Genomic DNA, 19151 nt, shown 5'->3' on the forward strand with positions numbered 1-19151 from the left:
GAGGCTGTGACTTGGCTAGGAAACAGACTTAACCATTTAACCAAAGAGAAAGGATGGCAACTTTTGGCTCGACACCTTCTGTGAAAGAAGTGGAGAAGTAACAGGAAGAGGCATATGGGAAGAAAAAAGCAAATTCCCATGCTCTGAGTCAATGGTACTGAACACAACTGCACAACAGCTCTGTGTCCACTGGTCAGCCCTGCTCTTTCTACACCCTTTGCTGTTATAAGACCTGCTCTCTAGAAAGGCTTGTGGTATTAATCCCAGAGGTGCCAGAGCCCAACACACTGCCGTGTTTGAAAAAGCACACGCACACAAGAAAAAAAAGATCAGAGAGAAAGCAGAAGCACATGATGAAAACCGTGGCAGAATCTGACGTGCAGCAGCCCTGTGCATGTAGTGTCCCACTGAAGACGACGAGGAGATACCTGAATGTACAGAAAACACAGATCCGGAAAGTATGAGCACAAAGATATCTCCAGATATCACGCAACACGATCTTTGCTAAATGCAAGGCTGTACCTTCCTGCACCGACAGTTTCTGCCGTTCAGCTGAACATGGCACTGCACTTCCTGTATTTGTGGTGTTTTGAAGGTAACGCTGGGACTGGACCTACACGGAAGGCATCCCACAACGATAAATGTGGCAAAGTTTTGCAAGAGCTCAACCACCAGAACACAACCAGCTCAAGGAAAACCACTCTGGTTGAGAGAGCTAAGCTCCCAGGGGGGCAGAAATGACCCTTGGGTAATAGAGTTACTATTACCTTCGGGGTAATACGAATTATCCATGTACAGAAGGAGAGCAGCAGCTTATGTATGCACACAGAAAACACCACAAGGAACACGTAAGTTCCTCACCTCGTTTCCTGGGATCTTGCACTCTGCAGGCAGAAAGGACAACTGCACTGCTAGCTACTTGTTACCGGTGTTCATGCTGGGCACAAGAGAAGCACTCTCATCTGGACCAGGGTTAAGCAGGTGACACAGAACAGAGCTGGACACAGACTTCTTCCACCGAGTACTAGCCTAACCTGCTCCTCCGGCATGGTTAAAAATCAGTTTTGTTCTGCAACTCGATTACGTTTATTGCCATCTGCTGGCAAAACTCAAAAAAGGCACAGGAGGAACCCACCCCTGCCGGGGAGGGCAGGCACCTGTGCTTGCTGGGCAGACCGCACCAGGGGTGTGAGCGGCACCCTGGGACCAGGGTTTCAAAGAGACGTCTGAAAATGGACAGCAGCACGCATTAAGGTGACATGAAAAGCAGCAGCTTTAATGTTAATAGCTGCAGCAGCTTCTGTCTCTAGTAAATATGAAGAAAAAGAGCGTAATGCAACTTGGATACGCATGGCATTGTCTGGAGTGACGTGGCAAAACATGCACTCACGGATGTTTTTTCCTTCAGAAAGGTCAGTCCCAAGTGTCCCATTGCAATTTATACTCTACTTCCACCAAAGCTCACAAATGATGCTCCAGAAAAAAATAAAAATACTTCTAACTCAAGGTATTCCACTGAAGGTTTCTTCCATCGCTACAGATCAGCTTGATATTATCTGGGGGTGTGCTAATTCAGAAAGTGTTTTATGAAGACACTTCAATAACAATTGGCAGCAGAATGCAAAAGCAGGTTAATCCTGCTGCTTAATCAGGAAAGAACCAGCAAATCAGCTCGTTATTCAGCACTGTCAAAAAAAAAAAAGGTGTGTGTTTAACTGGGGATGACACTGGCAGAACTATTCGACTATTCGGGTTATTTATAAAGCTGTAGCCGAGTAAAATTAAATAAACAAACAGATGAAATATTGCAACCGTCCCTTCATTCTATACAGGACTTAAATCACTGGCAGCCTTTTCAGACATCATCATGTTTTCCCATCTGATGGTCTCCAGCTAACCTGCTATTGCTTCTAAGGCACCTGGGCACAAATACACTTAGACAGCAAGAATGAAAATTTAAATGCTTTTGAAATCACAGTGTCAGGACTAGCAGTGATACAGTAGATGCCTCAGCCCTAATTGCTCTCTTGGTTATTCTCTACATCAAGATTTAGAGTTCCCCAGCAAAGCATCTCTACCCGGATGTCAGTACAGTGCTCTGCTCTAAGGGGAGGTGCTGGGGACGTGCTGCTGGATGGCAGCTGCTTTGTGTTAAACACGGCTTTGACGTGACAGCAATTGCAAGCAGGATCAGAAGCCTACAGCAACAGGCAACGGCCTGTAATCAGGCCTTGGCCAGAGCTATGTGCCAGCACTGCCCCTGTGACTGTGGGGCGTCTCCCAGAAAAAAACCAGCCTGGATGCATCTTGTTCATGTGCTGCCAATCACTCAGGAAAGGTCATCAGTAGCTCTGCCTTCCCTGCTCCTGCACACACCCCTGGGTGATCACAACTTCTGGAGGCCCCTCCTTTGCTTCTGTGTCCTCTGGGAACCTTAAGTGTCTCTCAGACTCTTTCACACAAACGGCTGGAAAATGTGTTTTTCCTTTGTGGTACAACAGGGAGAGCTTCAGAAGGCATGAGAGCACGGTCAGCACGTGCCAAGCCCGTGCTAAAGCTGCAGGCTGCTCACTTGCAAGCGAGCTACCAGCTCATCTAAGTGCCAAGAGCACTTTCATCTACACTCCAACGCATCTCCCCATCCATGACACAATGTGCACGTGGAAATACAAACCTGGTGTGGAATACATCTGATTAACAGCCCAAGCTAACCGGGCTGCTCTACATCACTGTGGTAGGTGTGGGCAGTCTGTGGGTCTCTGTCCCAAGCACAGAAATGTTAAAAAAATAAAATAAAAAAAGGTTTTTCCCCACAGATGATGTAGGTGCTTGCTGCACAGTTGAACTTCTGCTCACCCAGTGGAGGCTGCAGCATCCCTCCATTCTTCTCACAGTTTCCTATGGGCTGGATTTCGGCAGAGTCCACCAGCCGCCAGAAGTCATTCTTGTTATCGCTGCCATCGAGACGCAGGCGGAGGCGAGCGCCTGTCAGACCCACCACCGTGGCAATGCAAGTGGAGGTGGTGTTCCTGGGGTCCTGGGCTTCTAGTTTCATACTGATCTTGAATTCGTTTGCAGGTGGCGTGTAAGACTGCAAAGAGAAGAACGGGGACGCAGTTAGAGCCAGGAGTTCCAATACAGGTACCACCTCAGTCCAAAAGCTGAAGCCCTAAGATGATGAAAATTGTTTCTACCAAAGACTGACAGCAGATATTCCTCTGTGCTGCTGCCCCTCTGCTGGGACTGGTGTGCGCCATGCCAGATCTCTCCTGTATCCCCTGTATCCAGCACAACCACCTCCGTACTCAAGCACCCGATGCCCGGGGGCTGCTATTCCATTCCTACAGAACCGGTGAATTCTGCAGGAAATCTTGCTGGACGGGACCCAACAGAACCTGTATCACAGCCTACTCAAAACATTTTCTCCAAGGGCCTGTGCTCAGCAGAGAAAAAATTGTTCTTGTGTCCCCACCCGTTCACATCTGAGACTTAAATCTTCTGTGCTACCTTAACATTTGCAGTGCCTAAACTTATCTTTTTCATCTCTGCTTCAGCACACTATGATTTCTATTAAGGCTCTGTTATCCTTAAGCGTCTTCCTTGCCAAAAAAGGGGCCACCCCAGGCACAAAACTCCTGGGTTGCAAACGACCCATCTCCCTTGGATTTCTTGTTTTCATTCATCCTCTTACCTGCTTGAAGCAATGGGCAGGAGCTGGGATGGCACATGTCTCTTTCAGGTATTTCTCCCAGGTGAAGTGACCTAAGGAAAAAAAAAGGGGGGAGGGGGGGATTCAAATAGGATCTGATGGACAAAAAGCTCAGAAAAGAGATGGCTGGAGTCCTAGAGCCAGCAGTTCTCCACTTCTCACAGAGGAGGTGCTCACAGGCAACGTGTTTTCACCACGATCCTCTGATGTTTGTGACCACAGAAGATTTACAACTGCAGCTGACAGGCAGAACAAAGCATGGCGCTGCCTCCGGCATCGCGCTGCCTCCGTGCTGCTGACGGAGGGTCTCAGAAAGCGAGGATAACAGCCCGCATCTTCCCATAAAATACCCAGCACAGATGGGGATCCGTGGAGTCCGCCAGACAACTGCCCCTTAAGGATCACTCATTAAACGCCGCTCTGCCTGGGGATTACGCACGGTCACTATGGGCAAAGAGCTAAAAGCAGCCCAGAGCAACAGAAACCTTGCAAGGTGCTGACTTTGTGGCTCTCCTGTCCAGTATGCCCACGGCCTGCCCTGCCAACCGGCAGCTCCCAGCGGGTACCAGCCCCCCTGCAGAAATAATTAGCGGACAGGTCAGTTCAGCGATTCATTCCCTGACGTGGGCACGAAGTCCGCGGCTTGGGCAGGATGGAAGCAGGGCTTCCCAGGACGGGGGTTTACGGAGCAGAGCAGCCCCCACCCAACAGCGAAGCCCCTTCCCCCGAGCATTGCTTTTATCACGCCTGCACCGCTTCTCACGTACAGCAGCGACGGCGAAAGCAATATGGCACCCAGGGAAACCTGTTATTAAATGAGGAATTAAAAGCTCCCATGATCCAAGCAAATCATGACTTCTGCCATTTAAGCTGAGCAGCTGGGAAAGGATCCTTCCAGCATGACATTAGCTTGTATTCATCCGAACGGCTCCCAGGAGACCGCTGTTTTCAAGTCATTTCGAGAGCATTGGTGGCAGCACAATTAAAGAGCGGCTACCGCTTCCCCTATTCGTGTCAAGTTTTTAATCAGTCTGTTTTCAAAACAAAAGCTACATTAAGAGCCATTTCAGCTACTGCAGAGCATACCACACCTCTGAAAATCCGGGCGCCGGGGTCAGCACACATCGCTTCAGTTCTGCCTCCCGTGCACAGAAGCCCCAGGGGCATGATAATCCACCGGCTTCAAATAAGTAAAAGAAACACTGCTTTCTTGCCACCTCTGTGCTGATAACTAGCGCTCTTCTAAATACAGTGGTAAAGAACAGAAAAAATACAGTTTTGCTGCCACAGTGGCTGAACGCGTTGCGTTTGCATACTCTGACAGCAGCTCTCCATCCCACCCGCGGGCGCGCGCTTCCTTTCAGCCAGCAGTCTCACACGGGGGCGAACGAAGAAATTAGGATTCACTGCAGCAGTGCTCTCACAAACAGGAATTTCGGGGGGCTTAACTGAAGATACGATTTTTAACTCCATGAAACTCTTTGCATGAATAACGTGTAGTCAGTACAGAGCCACAGCAAACCCAGACGGAGGACTCCACGCCAAGCCCAGCAGTCCTGCCATGAAGCACCATGCTGCTCCCCACCGCTGAGTTTGGGTCCTGATCTGGGCTTGTCTCAGCCCTTTGGAGCCCGTGTCCATAGAGCACCCGGTGGTGATACCAGGATGAGGAGTGCAAGCCTCGGGGCCTCAGCAAGCCTCTTAAAAAGCATCAGCTGCTTCTGACAATTTTATTTAGAAAAAAAAAAAAATTACAGCTCATCCTCCCCTCAGCTGGTTTCAATCCCTCACTATTAAAACTAGTTCTGGTTTTAATCCTTCCACTTTTCACTTACTCCGAACCAAGCGAGGCCATTTGCTCTCTGCAACGGCTCACCCTGCAGTCGAGATCAATGCTGTAAAATTCCTGCAGGAGCAGTAAATTTCTGAGGCAGCTGTGTGCCTCTAAAAATAGTGTTTGGACATGGAACTTATTTGAGATTAATTCTAGAGCCTGTTGGGACTCAACTGCCGTATGAAGACACACACACAGCAGAACTGCAGCTACTAACAGCTCACATTTCTGATGACTTCTTTTGCAAAGAAAAGTAGGAGCAGCAGAAAGACGCCGAACCCCAACAAAAAGACAAAGGATATACAGCAGAGGTAAACCTGCCTTCCTTCCCTGCTTACAGTGGGTAATTTCTTTCTGTAAAACCAGCACAACGATCACAATTAGAGACGGCATGTCTGCTCCAGGATTACTCATAACGGGACAGAAAATGCACACTGAGCTTAGAGGGCACCACCTCGGCCTCGGCACAGCTCCCTTCACAGAATGCTGGAACGGTTTTAAATGATTTCAGGCAAAATGTTTAGCTCATGATACAATGCTTTTCAACTGGGAATTTCAAAGTGCTTTAAAACATAACCAAATATGATCAACTTCAACCTAACAATGCAGGAAGAGGAAAATGGCATAACACAGCAAAAGTCAGGCTTTTACAACAAAGGGAGAGCTGTCAGTAAAACCGAGAAAAGGAGGAGATTCTTCAAGCTTTTTTAACCAGGGAGCAGAGAACGAGCCCTGACACACGTCAATAAATCAGGTGTCTCGCTGTGGGGGGACAGGGCGTTTTTGTCTTCTTATTTGGCCTGGGCAGACAGCACTGCAGAGTATTTTCTGAGTGTTGGTCAAAAAACGCTGGTGGCTCTTCTCCAGCTCCCAGTAAGCGGCTTTGCTTCATGCAAAACCAGCGCTTCGTTCTGGTGACAGGGCAGGGGCGCCAAGGACAGAACCGTCTGCAGGGACCGACAGCCTCTCCTGCCCCGCAAAGCCAAGGGGAACGCTTGCCCCCTGTTCGCTGCCGGCTTCCTTCCAGCAGTACCTGCAAGGTGCCCGACTGGTCCAACAATCACCCTCTGTCTTCCCTGGCCTCTGCCTCCCCTTAGGCCACCCCCTTGCAGAGAACGCCGTACCCCTACAGACTGGAGGGATCATTTGTTTGGCCAGACCGTGTTCCTCGGTAAAACGTACATCAAATCTTCTTTTCAGGCAGGAACAAGAGAAGGACGCTTAATGAGAAACACCACGTCGCTGTAATTGCAGTTGTGAGCTAAACAAAAGCCAAGGATTACAAACCTGTACGGCTCCCTGTAAGTCGGCTGTGAAAATGCCTATTAAGGACAACTGCCCGCCACTTTTGCTTGCCTTTGGAAAGTGCCTTACTGCGTGCTAACGCCAAAGGAAGATATTACTTGCGGGCAGAGCATCAGACTGGGGCTCTGATGTCTTAACATTTAAAAATATTTACTACAAACAAAACACTCCACACACCCAAGGGGTCAAACTACAGTAGTTGTGAACAATGCAATTCTGCACCCTTGTGTTTGTATTCTCATCATGTTGCATTTAACGTTGATCTGTTGCCCAGAATTTAAATGAAGATGGAGTTTCTGTTTGTATCTTTAACCGAGCCTGGTTTGGGCTCCATTAGCATTTCAGCTCCCGAGGGGTCATCAATCCCAGTGAAATGATACATGTGTGTTTCAGGTCACATCTGTGAAGGAGAGCGTGCCCTACGCAGATCAAGGCATCCCATTAAGGTCTGCAGCCCATATGTGTGTCTGCTAACTAGCGTCAAGGCAGCACATGAAAGCAGCGCAGTCGGAGCCAACTCAGAACAAAAAGTAGCAGAGCCGCGGCTGTGCTCGCAGACCCAAAGGTGACAGGGGCTGCCCCCGACACCAGGCTGCAGCCTTCGGAGGGGCCAGCTCTCCCAGCGCGACGGCACAGCTCCTGCACCTCCTACCTGCTTTACTTTCCAGGCACTCCGCTCCACTGGCAGCCCGGCCGCACGGTCTCCATCAGGAACAGCTCCAGCTGATACCATGATACCGCTTACTCACTGCCTTGCTCACAAGAAATGCAAGAACGCGTGAGCCAAAACTAATAGATTTCAAACACCAACACGTCGTCTGCTTTGCTGCTTCTGAGGTGTTCCCGTTCAATTTTAGCTTTGAGCAGAAATCCCTCCAGCCTGGACGGCGGGGTGCTTCGTGCCAGAGAGCTGCTGCAGCTTCACACCCCTCGCCGTGCAGCCAAGCTCCGCGCAGGCGGTAGTGATGCTCTGATCAGAGGTTCTGGAAGGGGGCTGATGTCTGATCTCTGCTATTATGCCATGCGCCCACTGAGCGCGCACACACACAGAAGCACGTCTGCAGTAGTTCCTCCTTAGCTCTGAAACCCTGAGACGCAGTGAGGTGTGGAGACTGGTGTGCACGGTTAGCCTGAGTATGGACGGGCGCGCACCCCCCCCGAATTTCACAGGAAGCTCCGTCTCAGGTTGCACTTGCCTCTGAACAGCAGCCAGCCCTCTGGCATCTGCAAACAGCGCAGCAAAAAGGGAAAAGCAGCGCAGCACCCAACGCCCTGCTGGGACACCACGCAGAGCGCGTGGGAGCTGTGACAGCACCCTGCAATGTAACCTGGAGCTCTGCGTAGGGTGACACAGGACCCAGGACTTTATCTGAGGTGTTAAAGAACTGCCTGCCCTTGGAGAAGGACCTTCCCAAACCGTGATCCGCGGGACTTCAGTACAAGGGTAGGTAAGGACAGGTCAGATGCCCCGAAGGAGAACGGTGAGGGCTGACAACGACCCACAGCCACCGCCCTGAATCAGGGTCTGGGACAGCCAAGCCCCAAGGCACTGCGGCCGCTCCGGTCCTCACAGGGGCTCTAAGAAACACCGGAGCGCCTTCCATGAGGGCAAGCACATGCTTCCTGTTAGAAGTGGTTCAGCTCAGGAAACCGTTTAGCTTCTTGTTGCTCTGTACTCGGTGGGAAATACCGACATCACCGTCCTAAGATAAATATAAGTAAAATACAAGCCTTGCGTACGTTCCATAAAACTGGAAGTCACCTGCATCCCTCCCAGCAAAGACAGCAGGAGCTGGCAGTTTCCTGAACAACCTGCAGGTGCCCTGCACAGGGGCACGTCGGCCCTGCCCGAAGGGACACACCGCTGCCTCTGCGCCAGGCTGCCTCGCTGGGCTCCTGTCCGCAGGCAGCAGCCGCCGCCGTGAGCGCCAAGAGAAGTTCATGCAGAAGTAAGAAGCTCTCTACATCCTGGACACGTGTAAAAACGTGGCAGAGCCACCCATTTGGCATGCACGGCTGGGCAGGAAGAAACAGCTATTCGATCCTGCCTGATTTCAGAACGAGCTGCCTCAGCCGAGTGCTTGCCCTGACATCTTCTCAGCAATTGCTGACTGTGGTCAGAGTTAAACACATGAGGACTGCCCAAAAGCAGTTTTTAATCTGTAAACTAACTTGGCATGCTGTAGTTTCCCAGATCCAAGCCAACACCATAAGCTTTTAGAAAGAAAAGGAAGGGAAAGGGAAGCATGCTGTCTTACCTTGGTACTGGGAGGGAGACTCTGACGGGCGGCTGTACTTGTGCTTTTTACCATCTTTCCAGTCTATGGCTGAGACAAGAAATAAAGCAGTCATGTCAGTGAGGGAAGCCAGCCAACGCTCTCTTCAACATTAGCAGCTCACATCACCTGCTCTGCAGGCATGGGCCACCTCAAAGGAGAGAAAGGACCTCCCTGTTCTTGCCAACACAAACCCGGGTAATGCAGGTTATGCCCAGAGCAGGAAGATTTTGTCCAAATCTCCTTCCTCCGTCCAGCTCAGCCACCTGGCACCAGGCCTCTGCACTGCAGCCTCTGCCTAGCCCTCACCATCCAATATTCTTCTGCCATGGCAAGCAAAAAGGAGAAAACCAGCGAACTGACAGACCTTCGTCATCGAAAGCGCACGAAGAGCTATCAAGGCTCAAGAGACACAAAAGCCAGGGTCGCTACAAACGAGCGGCATGCATGCCGTGCGCCCCGGAGGGGAGCCTGAATCGCAGCTCGCTCATCGCCTCCGGGTTCCTGCGGCCAGCCACGAGCGCACAAAGACGCCCAGGGAGCGAAAGCCTCGGCGCTCTCCAGTGCCGGGGCTCATCAGCGCTTCTCCCAGCGTCCGCACAGCGCCCCGACAGGGACAGCATCAGGCTCCACGGCGTCCTCCTCACACGCCAGGGCAGCAGCGTAGCCCTGGCTCTCTGATGGACATCTCATCAGAGCTGTCTTCATCACGACAGCTTTGGGCAAAAGAACTTCTCGAGACTGCTCTGGAAGACAGATTCGGCCAGAAACGGGCGATGCTCGTCCCCTCCGGCAGCCCTCAGCCGGACGGAGGGATGCCAGAGCAGCGTGCCATGGCAGAGCCTGCCCCGAGCGAGCGGCCCACCGCGGGCTCCTCCGTGTGCTGCTGGCTGACGGATGCGCGCCCACGAGCGCTTTTAGCTGCTACAGCCCCGCTCATTTATCTTACAAGGCATTTTATAGGCTATTATAAACAAAACCAACCAACCAACAAAAAAAAAAAAGAAGTTGGGAGTGCTCTACAAAATCTGTCCCCGTGAAAAGCAACTACTTGTGGAAGGAACAAGAAAGAAAACAGAAAAAGCGCAGAAAAAGTTTTGAAATCTCGGAGAAGCAGCTGAAAGAGGCAGGCCATGAGCTGCTGCTAAGTGGATAATCTTAAGGCGTTTAAAATTGCTTTTGGACCATTATTTTAGCAGTCTTCTCTTCATGACATGTTCTTTTCAGCAAAATGCACAGGAAGACTTAATACAGATTTCATCCCTTAAAGGAACAAGAGGGCCATATGGAGCATGGCCACTGCACCATTAGAGGTAGACCAGCCAGAGTCTCCTCAGAGAGAGGCAAATGAATGAAAAAGCTGGAAGGAAACCCTTCCTGTAACTGCACTCCCTTGCAAGACAGTACCCTGCTTATCTCCTGATGAGAGCAAGGCAAAAGGACACCAGGTATACATGCAACAAACAGAAAAGCCTCCGGGATGCGTAACGCTGCGCTCAGGGTAGCTCTGCAGCAGCCTCTGTGTGCTCAGAGCTGCCTCCTGCCATGTTCTGCAGGTGGAGTTACGTTTTATTGTGAACCTTTACCATGCAAAATCCTCATTAAGCAGGCTGCAAAGGCAGAAAAAGGGGGAAAACGCAAGAATTTCTGGAGGCAAATAGAAAAAAAAAAAAAAGGCAAAAGTTCAATGCCTTGCTGGAGAAGCAGGTAAGTAGGACGGGGACCCACCTGCACACAACACGGGTGTTGCTGCCGCAGCACAGGGCAGAGCGCTCGCGGCACGGGTCACGCTGCCTGGCGGCACCCTGCTCCACGAGGCAGAGAGGACAAGCTGCGTGCGGGGCTAAATTCAGGCAGCCAGGGCCCGGCCGCACTGCTGACTAATCAACCTGCCTCTTTTATTGCCAAGCCCTCCAGCTGCCTCGCAGCACGCTCTCCCCATTCCCCGCTTTCCCTCATTTATTTTCACTTCATTAAAGGACAAGCAGTGTTAGGAAGAGGATAATGCTTCTGTAAGATGAACCACCAGAGAAGCAAAGGAGACGTTTAAAAAAAAAATAAAGGAAGGAGAGAAATTGAGCATAGAAATCTCCTGCAACAAGCCTTGTGTGCGTGCGGCAGATGTGAACAAAGGACTGCGGAGGATGCGCCCTCCTCTGCTGCGCTCCCTTCCCCCACGCTCTGAAGCGCATGTGATGAGATCACTCCCGTCAAACGCACATGTACGGACCAGCACTAAAGGAAATCAATATTATTTGTTAAGCACGAGGTCCAGGCGGCTCAGCTGCGGGCAGCCTGCTTGACAGGGCCCTTCTCATCTGGGGGAGCGGGACGCGGGGAGCGGGCGCGTGGCTGTCCTGAGCGCCTCGCCGCAGCTGCGGGCAAGGGGACGAGAGACCGAGGCCGCGAGAGGTAAGTGCCTGTAATGAATTTCATCTCCACGAGGTAGGCTGGTCTTCGGTTTCATGCCTCATTAGAAGGGGGAGGCTTGTGCCAGCAGAGCAGCAGTTTGCCTCACGCTGGGAGCACGAGCAGATGGTGCGTGCAGCAGCTCCGCGAGCAGCGCCCCGCCTGCCATCGTGCCCCAGCGCCGCGGGGGTGCGCAGGGCCACCGGGGCTCCCCCGGCGCCCAACCCTCCGCTCCCCGACCGCTGCTGCAGGAAGACGAGGAAGGAAGAGGCCGGTGGGGCTGCCGGGTGGGCTCCACCGCTGCAGGGACCCCTGGGGCCAGCCCGGGCATCCTGGGGGCTGCCGCAGCCACGCTGGCTGCCGGTGGGGAACCGATGGAAGCGTTCCCTGCACGCTGCCAGAGACGAGAAACTCCCTCGTCAGAGCTTTGTTTGCACCTACAGCCAGCACGTCCCCCCACCCTCCCCACGGCTGGCCTCCTGGTCTGCTGCGTGTGCTCCTTCCTCTGGTCTGAGCAGCTCGCTAACGGGCCTTTGTCTATGCCAAGCATCACCGCTCACCTTTTTGAGGGCCTGGTTTCCGCATTATATCACCTGCTGCTGTCCTTATCCTGGGACTGGCTTGATTTTAGATAACTGAAGATGTCTAGGACAAAAGAAATAAACATGAGAAAATTCCCCATTTCTGGAGCATACAATCATCTGCAACATTAACTAATTACACAGCAGGGAGAAAATAGATGCTCTTTCACCCCAGGTTGCACAAACACCTCCTACCGAATACAGACAATTCATTTCAAGCCCACTGAAACTAAAAGCCTTTCTCCAATACGCGGAGAACTTCAAATTTATGGCAGTGGGAGCAGCATAAATAAGCAAGAAGAGCATATGCCAGTCTCTGTGCTAACTATACAGCAGGTCCCGAGTGTGCACATGGAAGGGGGGCTGCTCTTGCTCACTAACAAAGGGAGGCAAAGCTGGAATTTATGAAAGAAAACACATGGAAACATAACATTAACTCTGGCAAAGCAGCACCGCAATCCCCAGCTCGCCACTTGCGATTCAAATTGCTCACAGCAGTTCTGGGTAATAAGGATGAGAAATTGGACAATGACCCAGGAAATATTTTTGCTATTACTACTGCAACGAGTGTCCAAGTTGCATTGTTTTTTTTTCCTGACTGGAGGAAAACTGGCCAGACTGCCCCTGACAAGAAAAAGCATTCGCATTCTTGTTAAAAGTAAGTGTCACTGGAGATGGGAGCCGTTAGGTGCGCTCTGGACACGCACGGAGGCCGCTGCTCCCGCACAGCTGCAGCGCAGGGCAGCGCCTCCCGACTGCAGCAAGCCCCAACCCCAGCCCTGGCAAACCCCGCCAGAAAATATCTAAACGAATGGCTAAGCCACAAACAAGCCCTTAGGAAAGCTAGTAAAAGCGTGTTTTGACACTACCCTAACTAATTAAAGATTAATTGTGTCAATATAATTCCGTTTTGTTGACGGTGGGGCAGTCAGGCTGCAGGATGTAAGAGGAAGCCGTACCAGGACGCTACGCCGAGTTTCCTGCTGACAGGGCTATGTACGGATCCGGACAGACTACAGGTTTTGGTTCTGAAAAACGGCCTTTTTCCACATCTAAGAGAAATGAAGAGTTCAGCTTTCTCTACAAATGTTGCAAACTACAGTCTTTAGGTGCGGTGCTGGCAACATTGAGCAAAACTCTGAAATAAGACTAAAGGAAAAAAAAAAGTGAATAGCTGATTTTTAATCTGAAGCAAAAGGTACACAGTAGTCTCTTATTGCCTCCCTCATAAACAGTGTGTGTGTTTGTGCACACTTATGAAAAGAGTAAAGTTTCTTTCCCTTTAAATGCCTGAAAGCAATCAACATGTGAAAGCTTATTTACAACTTTTAATGCTTCTTTTCATAATTTTCGTCTGTCATTTTTATTAAAAGCGAGCAGTCACGGCAGGAAAAGTCCTCCAGCCATAAACCCCAGGGCGCGAGGTGTTACATAAAGGCAGCAGACAAGCATTCCCCATCTCTGGCTCTGCACCACCGATGTCTGCTCGGCTCCTGCGGACCTGGACTTTCTGAAGCACCTAATGCTGCCCATAAATCTCACCTGCTTGGCGCTGGACCACCCGTTCTGCGCCACTCAGACGGCTTTTGAAAAGCTGCTTCAGCCTCAGTACTTCAGAGCCCTACCCGGCAGGGACGTGTAACCCTTCCCTGCAGGAACACGTGCAGCAGAAATTCATGAGCGTGTACAAGATGCTCAGACACCGTTTGTGGAGGACCAAAGCTCAGCAGGCAAGACGAAATAACTCCACACTTGGTCCTTGCTCAGACAGGAAGGAGAGAGACCCAACTACTTGTAAAGCACGAAGACAACTGCCCAGACCCTCAGCCGACACCGTACAGAGCTTCCTAATCATCTCATGTCATGGAAGAGAACGAGATGTGAATGTTGAGCTGGGGCTTGGACCAGGCAAAATCCCGAAGTTCCTTCCGACCTGAAACAGGCTATAATCTTATTTCGCCGATATCTAATCAGGTGAGAGGTGGAATCACCCCAGAGGCTTTCGCCAGTCTGAAACACCCCCGTGAAGAAGACAGACTTCAGCTGAGACAGAAGAAAGTGAACGTCAGAACGGGCAAGCTAATGGGCAGGGCAGGAAGAAACGCGGTACGGGTGTATGCGGTCTTTTACACTGTTCAGGAATCAAAGACCAAGAAAATCCTACAGTAATAAACAGCAGAAGCTACAGCTCGGTAACCAAAGGGGAAAACTTGGCTGTTCACACAGACAGGAGTTTCCTTAAAGGCATGAGACAAAACAGGCACCTGAGGAGAACCTGCTGGCTGGGTCAGTGTCACTAAGGGGACAATCTCACTTTTGAATCAGGTGAAGCAGCTGAGATTTACCCAGCCCAGCACGTGCTGTAATACTTCATCTCCAGAGCCTGCCACTTCTACAAAAATGCGTACCAGAACTGAAACTCCCTTCATTGCCAAAACCTGTATTTCTCATACTTGTGTCTATCAAGGTTATCTTGCAAGCACAGATCACAGTTTTATGTGGTGCTGGTTTCCAGAATTCACGCCCTGAAAGGACAGATCAAGGTACAAACTCGTTTAAATGGGATGCTACCTTAAAACTTTAGTCGACCAACTTATTTGCTGTCTTTTGTAGTAGATAAAGTGCCTTTTTCACAGTTCCAAACAACTTCCACTCACCAAGATATCAAAAGTGCCAACGGCTCCACTGAACTGTCATGAGCTCTAGTTCCCCATCATTCCTACAAGACAGCAAAGTCAGTACAAATACTGCAGCATATCAAAACCTGGAAGCATAGAGACAAAATGAAAAAGTTTGCATTTAATTGCAGAAAGGCTAGGTTACCAGCTGCATTATTCATGTTCATATTTAATTCATTTAAGACATCCAAATTTAAATTTAAAGACAGCTGCAACAAACATTCCCACTTGCCATAGCAAAGCAGCGTAGAGCTTGACACAATTTAAGTTCGGCTTGCAATGAGTACACGGGACTGCAGCTGTTAAACACCTTTGATATCAGTAAGATCACATCAACCGAGTTGATATAAACTAGTTCAGCTTTTGTAAAATGAAACTATCACACAAAGAAGGATTTAAAAGACTAGACCTGATTAGTAATAAAAAGGAGAGAGACCTCCGGAGAGGCATATAAAATAATGAACGGCGTGAAAGTAGTGAATTAGGGACTCCAAATTATCCTTTCCACATGGCAGCAGGGCAAACCTATAATCTATAAAAAAATAACAAGTATGTACCCGGGAGAAGGAATTGTTGTTTATTGGGAACTAACAGACATACAACTTCCTCGTGGAGGACGTTATCAAGACAAGGAGATCAGTAACGTTAAAAAACCAGCAAAACGGCATTTCTAACTATGTCAAAGTCTGCACCGCACAGGCCGGTGGTACTCACGCTTCACTCCAAAGCTGACCAGCCAAATCCTGCCCAGCACACGACCGCATTACCTGCTGCCCGTCGCAAGGAGCAGCTGTGCCCGTGCCTCCCCACCTGGCTGCCGACACCTGGCCACGGGCAGCACACCAGGCGCAGCTCTGCCACCTTCCCGCTGCCCCCGGAATTGGTTGCATCGAGATTTACACCTCGGGTGTATTTTACTTTTCTTTTTCCTGTTCTCCTCTACGTCAGTGTTGCAGAAAGATGTGTAAAAATAAAGGCAGCAGCTAGGAAGCTGGGAAGGACATCCCAGGGCTCTGGCTCAGGCTGTCGCTCGCTCAGCACACACGCCGTGCAGTCCTCATCCTAAGCATCGTTGAACAGCTCCTTAATCTAATTAAGTCCTGCCCCCCCCAGCCACTGCTCTTACCAAAAAATCTGATCATCCCCAAGGGGAGATTGATTCAATTTACCTGTGCCAGATTGGAAGGGACCTCAAGGGCTACGGGCAGCCTGCTCTGTGATACTCTTGCACTAAACGTTGTAATTGCGATGTCAGTAAAACAAGAAGCGAAAAAATGCGGATGGAAGGTACTGTCACAGCTGTACAGACCTCGTAAGATGCATGTAATCTCTTTATCTACAAAGCCTCTGCTCCTTTAGAGTGCATAATTATGAAAGGAGTTATAGCTGAGATTCTTAGTGTCTCTTCTAGGCACTTCTTTATTCCACTAAACGCACCACTTGCATCTGAATTATTTCCTAGGGTTGTTTGGACTTCCTATTATATGAGGAAGATTATGGTGAACCTTGGGATGGGGGCCACGTCAGTTCACAGCACTACCCTGTTTGACTGAATGGGCAACTGAAGGCTTGTTGACAGCGTGCCAAGCTTCAGACCTCTCTGGACAATGCAGTTGCCAGCAGGCAAGATGTTTTCAGACAGAAGAGGAAGAAAACTACCAACAGTGAGGCTGAAAAATGGTTTTAGTAGGGTGGATACATACCCCACAGCTTAGGATCATGAAGAAAAGAAAACTGCGCATTGCCAGAGGACTGTGAGAATGACGCTTCTTTGAGATCCCATGGGACAGCCACAAGAGAGCCCTGAGGGCTCCTCATAATGCAAAATGCCTGCAGTCACTGATCCCCCCCGCCACAAGCACGGCTCTTGAGCACCACGACGGGCCCAGCTGGTAAAAACCCCCTCCGCGCAACCTCTGCCTCCACTGAGTTGTTCTGCAGGGGAACCCCTCCATCAAACATTATCTACGTGCCCACAGCGAGGGGCCATCGCCGAGGAGCTCCCGCGGTGGTGCCAGGGCAGCGCTCCCCGCGGCACCGCCTCCTGCTCCAGCCCAGCTGCCCCGCGGGCACACTGCGGCCAGAGTGCTCCAAACCTGACCAGGAAGCCAGGCACGGACCTGGTCAGCAAACGTGTACAACCACGTGTATAACCACGCCAGCCTGCTCCGTTACCATCACTTTTTTTTTTTTTAAACCAATTTTAATTTCTAAGTGGAGAAAAGCACTCCCAGCCTCCTTGGAAAACGAGAGCATGTGATCTGGGGCACTTCTTTCCTCTTCTGATTTCGCACCAGACTTAGCTCCTCAGGTTTCTGCCCGACCTGCAGACACCACAAGTTTTGCTGGTCTAAAACCATCGAGGAGCAGACAGCTCCCAGCCCATGAACACCAGCCTCCGAGGAGCCAGCAACAGCCAGTAATGGGTACCGAAATGCAGCAACACGCACATGCTTGTGCTGGACCAGGAAGGAAAGCTCTCAAGAGGGAATAGCTGCAAATTTTGAAGAGGTGAGCCAGAATTTATCTTGACCAATAGATTTATCTCCTTCCACCTCCTTGTTATCGTCCTCCTGGACAAGCCCGGAGTTTTATTTCTTCTTGTCTGTGCAAAGCTGCCTTTTGGCAGCAGTGAGCGCAGGCTGATGGAGCGACAGTACCTCTGGGAGCATCTCCCCTTGTTAGGTCTCAAGGGTCCTTATGCTTCATGCTAGGAAATTTTTCAAAGAAACACTGTAACAATGAACGTCAGTATTTCCATCTGGAGCGCTGATCCCTTCGTGTGATCTGAAATACCCGATGGCTGCAAACCATTACTTCTCTTTTTACCAGGAGGATTTTGTGTCATTTCCAACATCTCTCTCTCTTTCTCTCTCTGGAACTCATTTTATCTTTCTACCATGTAAGAAGTGGACTGATAAACTCCAGACCTCACGACTGGCTCTTCAGAAACACATTCTTGTGACAGATGTTAAGACACTGAGGTGTCTCGAAGATGTGATCACAAGCAATACACTTCTCTAGCCCCGAGCCAAGTCTCAGGGGAGAACACATTTTAAGAGAGAAAAGAACATGTAAAAAACTTGGATAGGCCATGTCTCTACAATGAAAATATCAACTTTATGACTTCCTCCTGAACACCTTCAGGTTGGAGGGGAGAGGAGATGGGTCAGCCTCCTGGAAAATGACAGCTAGATCATCAGACACTGCTGAGGCGAGTTCAAGGGAAAGCCAGCAGCTCAGGATGGGGGTGAAAGCCAGAGACCGCTGGAAGGAATCACTCACCGCCACGAGGGAGGCTGCAGGAGTTACCACCTCTCAAGACTGTGGAGGAAATGAAATAAAACCTTGCAGGATTCCAATAATGTTCTGTTTCTCTCTCTCAAAAAAAAACCAAAAGAGCCAGCAGCGTGGGCCTTGGCTCAAAATAGAAACATCTTGCCTTGTGTCACGGTGAACAGACCTTGCTCTCCATGAAGTTTCAAAAGGTTGCAATAAAATCTACACTTTCTGTACGCTCCAGGAACAGGATATCTAGGCTGCAAAGCAGAGAGAGAAAGGAACTTAAACAAACAAACAAAAACAACCAACCAACCAAAAAAAAACCAACGCAAAAACAGCCAGTTTAGAAAGTCTGGCTTAAGACTGCTGATAGGAAGCCCCTATAAAACACGTTTAATCTTCTCACACGCTTTTCTGCTGATGAGCTGGGAGTTAAAGCTGGCCTGCTGCGCGTCTGCCACTTCTATGGAGATGGGAGTGAGAAACCTGGCCCTTCAAGTCCTCCTGAGAACGGGTGCGGGGTCTGACCACTGTAAGAAATGCACACATGAAACCTAGAAAAATCAGAACTCTTTTGTTTTAAGCTGGGTTTTGCTTTGCTTCTTAAAGAAAACAAACACAACAAAATGGTGCAAGATCTAACCCCCCCCAGGCCCGGCGGGGTCAAGCAGCGCAGCCTCTGAGGCCTGCAGCGAAGCCCTGGGCTGAGGAGGCCGGGAACGGCCCACCACAAAGACGCCTGTACGGAGCAGACTTAGGCTGATCATACAGAACCGATCCCTCTCATTATGACTGGGTTAACGAAGCTTCGTTACGCTCCTGAGTTACTCCAGCAGATGCCTTCGTTGCTGGTCCTGCCGCTGGCTTTCAGCCTCTGCCTCGCCGTTGTTCCTCCCTGGATGAGGAAGGCTGCAGGCGCAGCGGTCGGCAAGGCCATCGAGACCGTGGCTCATCACAAATCTCCCTGAGGGGCTTTGGAAAAACTGGAGGTCTCTGTTTCTTGGCGTTAAGCGGGGATTTCCGAACCGCGCCGCCACCACACGTGCAGCAGCTCTCCCAGACGCGCCGCGACAGACA

At 50.3% G+C, this 19151-nt stretch overlaps 1 protein-coding gene across 15 annotated transcripts in view; it reads right to left on the minus strand.

Moving 5' to 3' along the window:
• Positions 1–19151, minus strand: part of SCMH1 (Scm polycomb group protein homolog 1) — a 69852-nt gene that overhangs the window by 39336 nt on the left and 11365 nt on the right. For 8 of the 15 annotated variants that reach the window (XR_010826518.1, XR_010826519.1, XM_066982771.1 and 5 more), the window contains exons 2-5: positions 12094–12178; positions 9107–9175; positions 3692–3762; positions 2857–3091 (exon numbers count right to left, since the gene is read on the minus strand). Coding sequence is in view for 13 of the 15 variants with exons in the window: in XM_066982771.1 (XP_066838872.1) it covers positions 2857–3091; positions 3692–3762; positions 9107–9175; positions 12094–12118 (400 nt within the window). In the remaining 2 variants the exon portion in view is untranslated. Of the gene's footprint in view, positions 1–2856; positions 3092–3691; positions 3763–9106; positions 9176–12093; positions 12179–13073; positions 13167–14771; positions 14843–19151 lie in introns of those variants that run through there. The other 7 variants (XM_048073087.2, XM_066982762.1, XM_013197640.3 and 4 more) reach the window with 7 other exon arrangements.

Source organism: Anser cygnoides, chromosome 24 (genome assembly GCF_040182565.1).
Source record: "Anser cygnoides isolate HZ-2024a breed goose chromosome 24, Taihu_goose_T2T_genome, whole genome shotgun sequence".
NCBI lineage: Eukaryota > Metazoa > Chordata > Aves > Anseriformes > Anatidae > Anser > Anser cygnoides.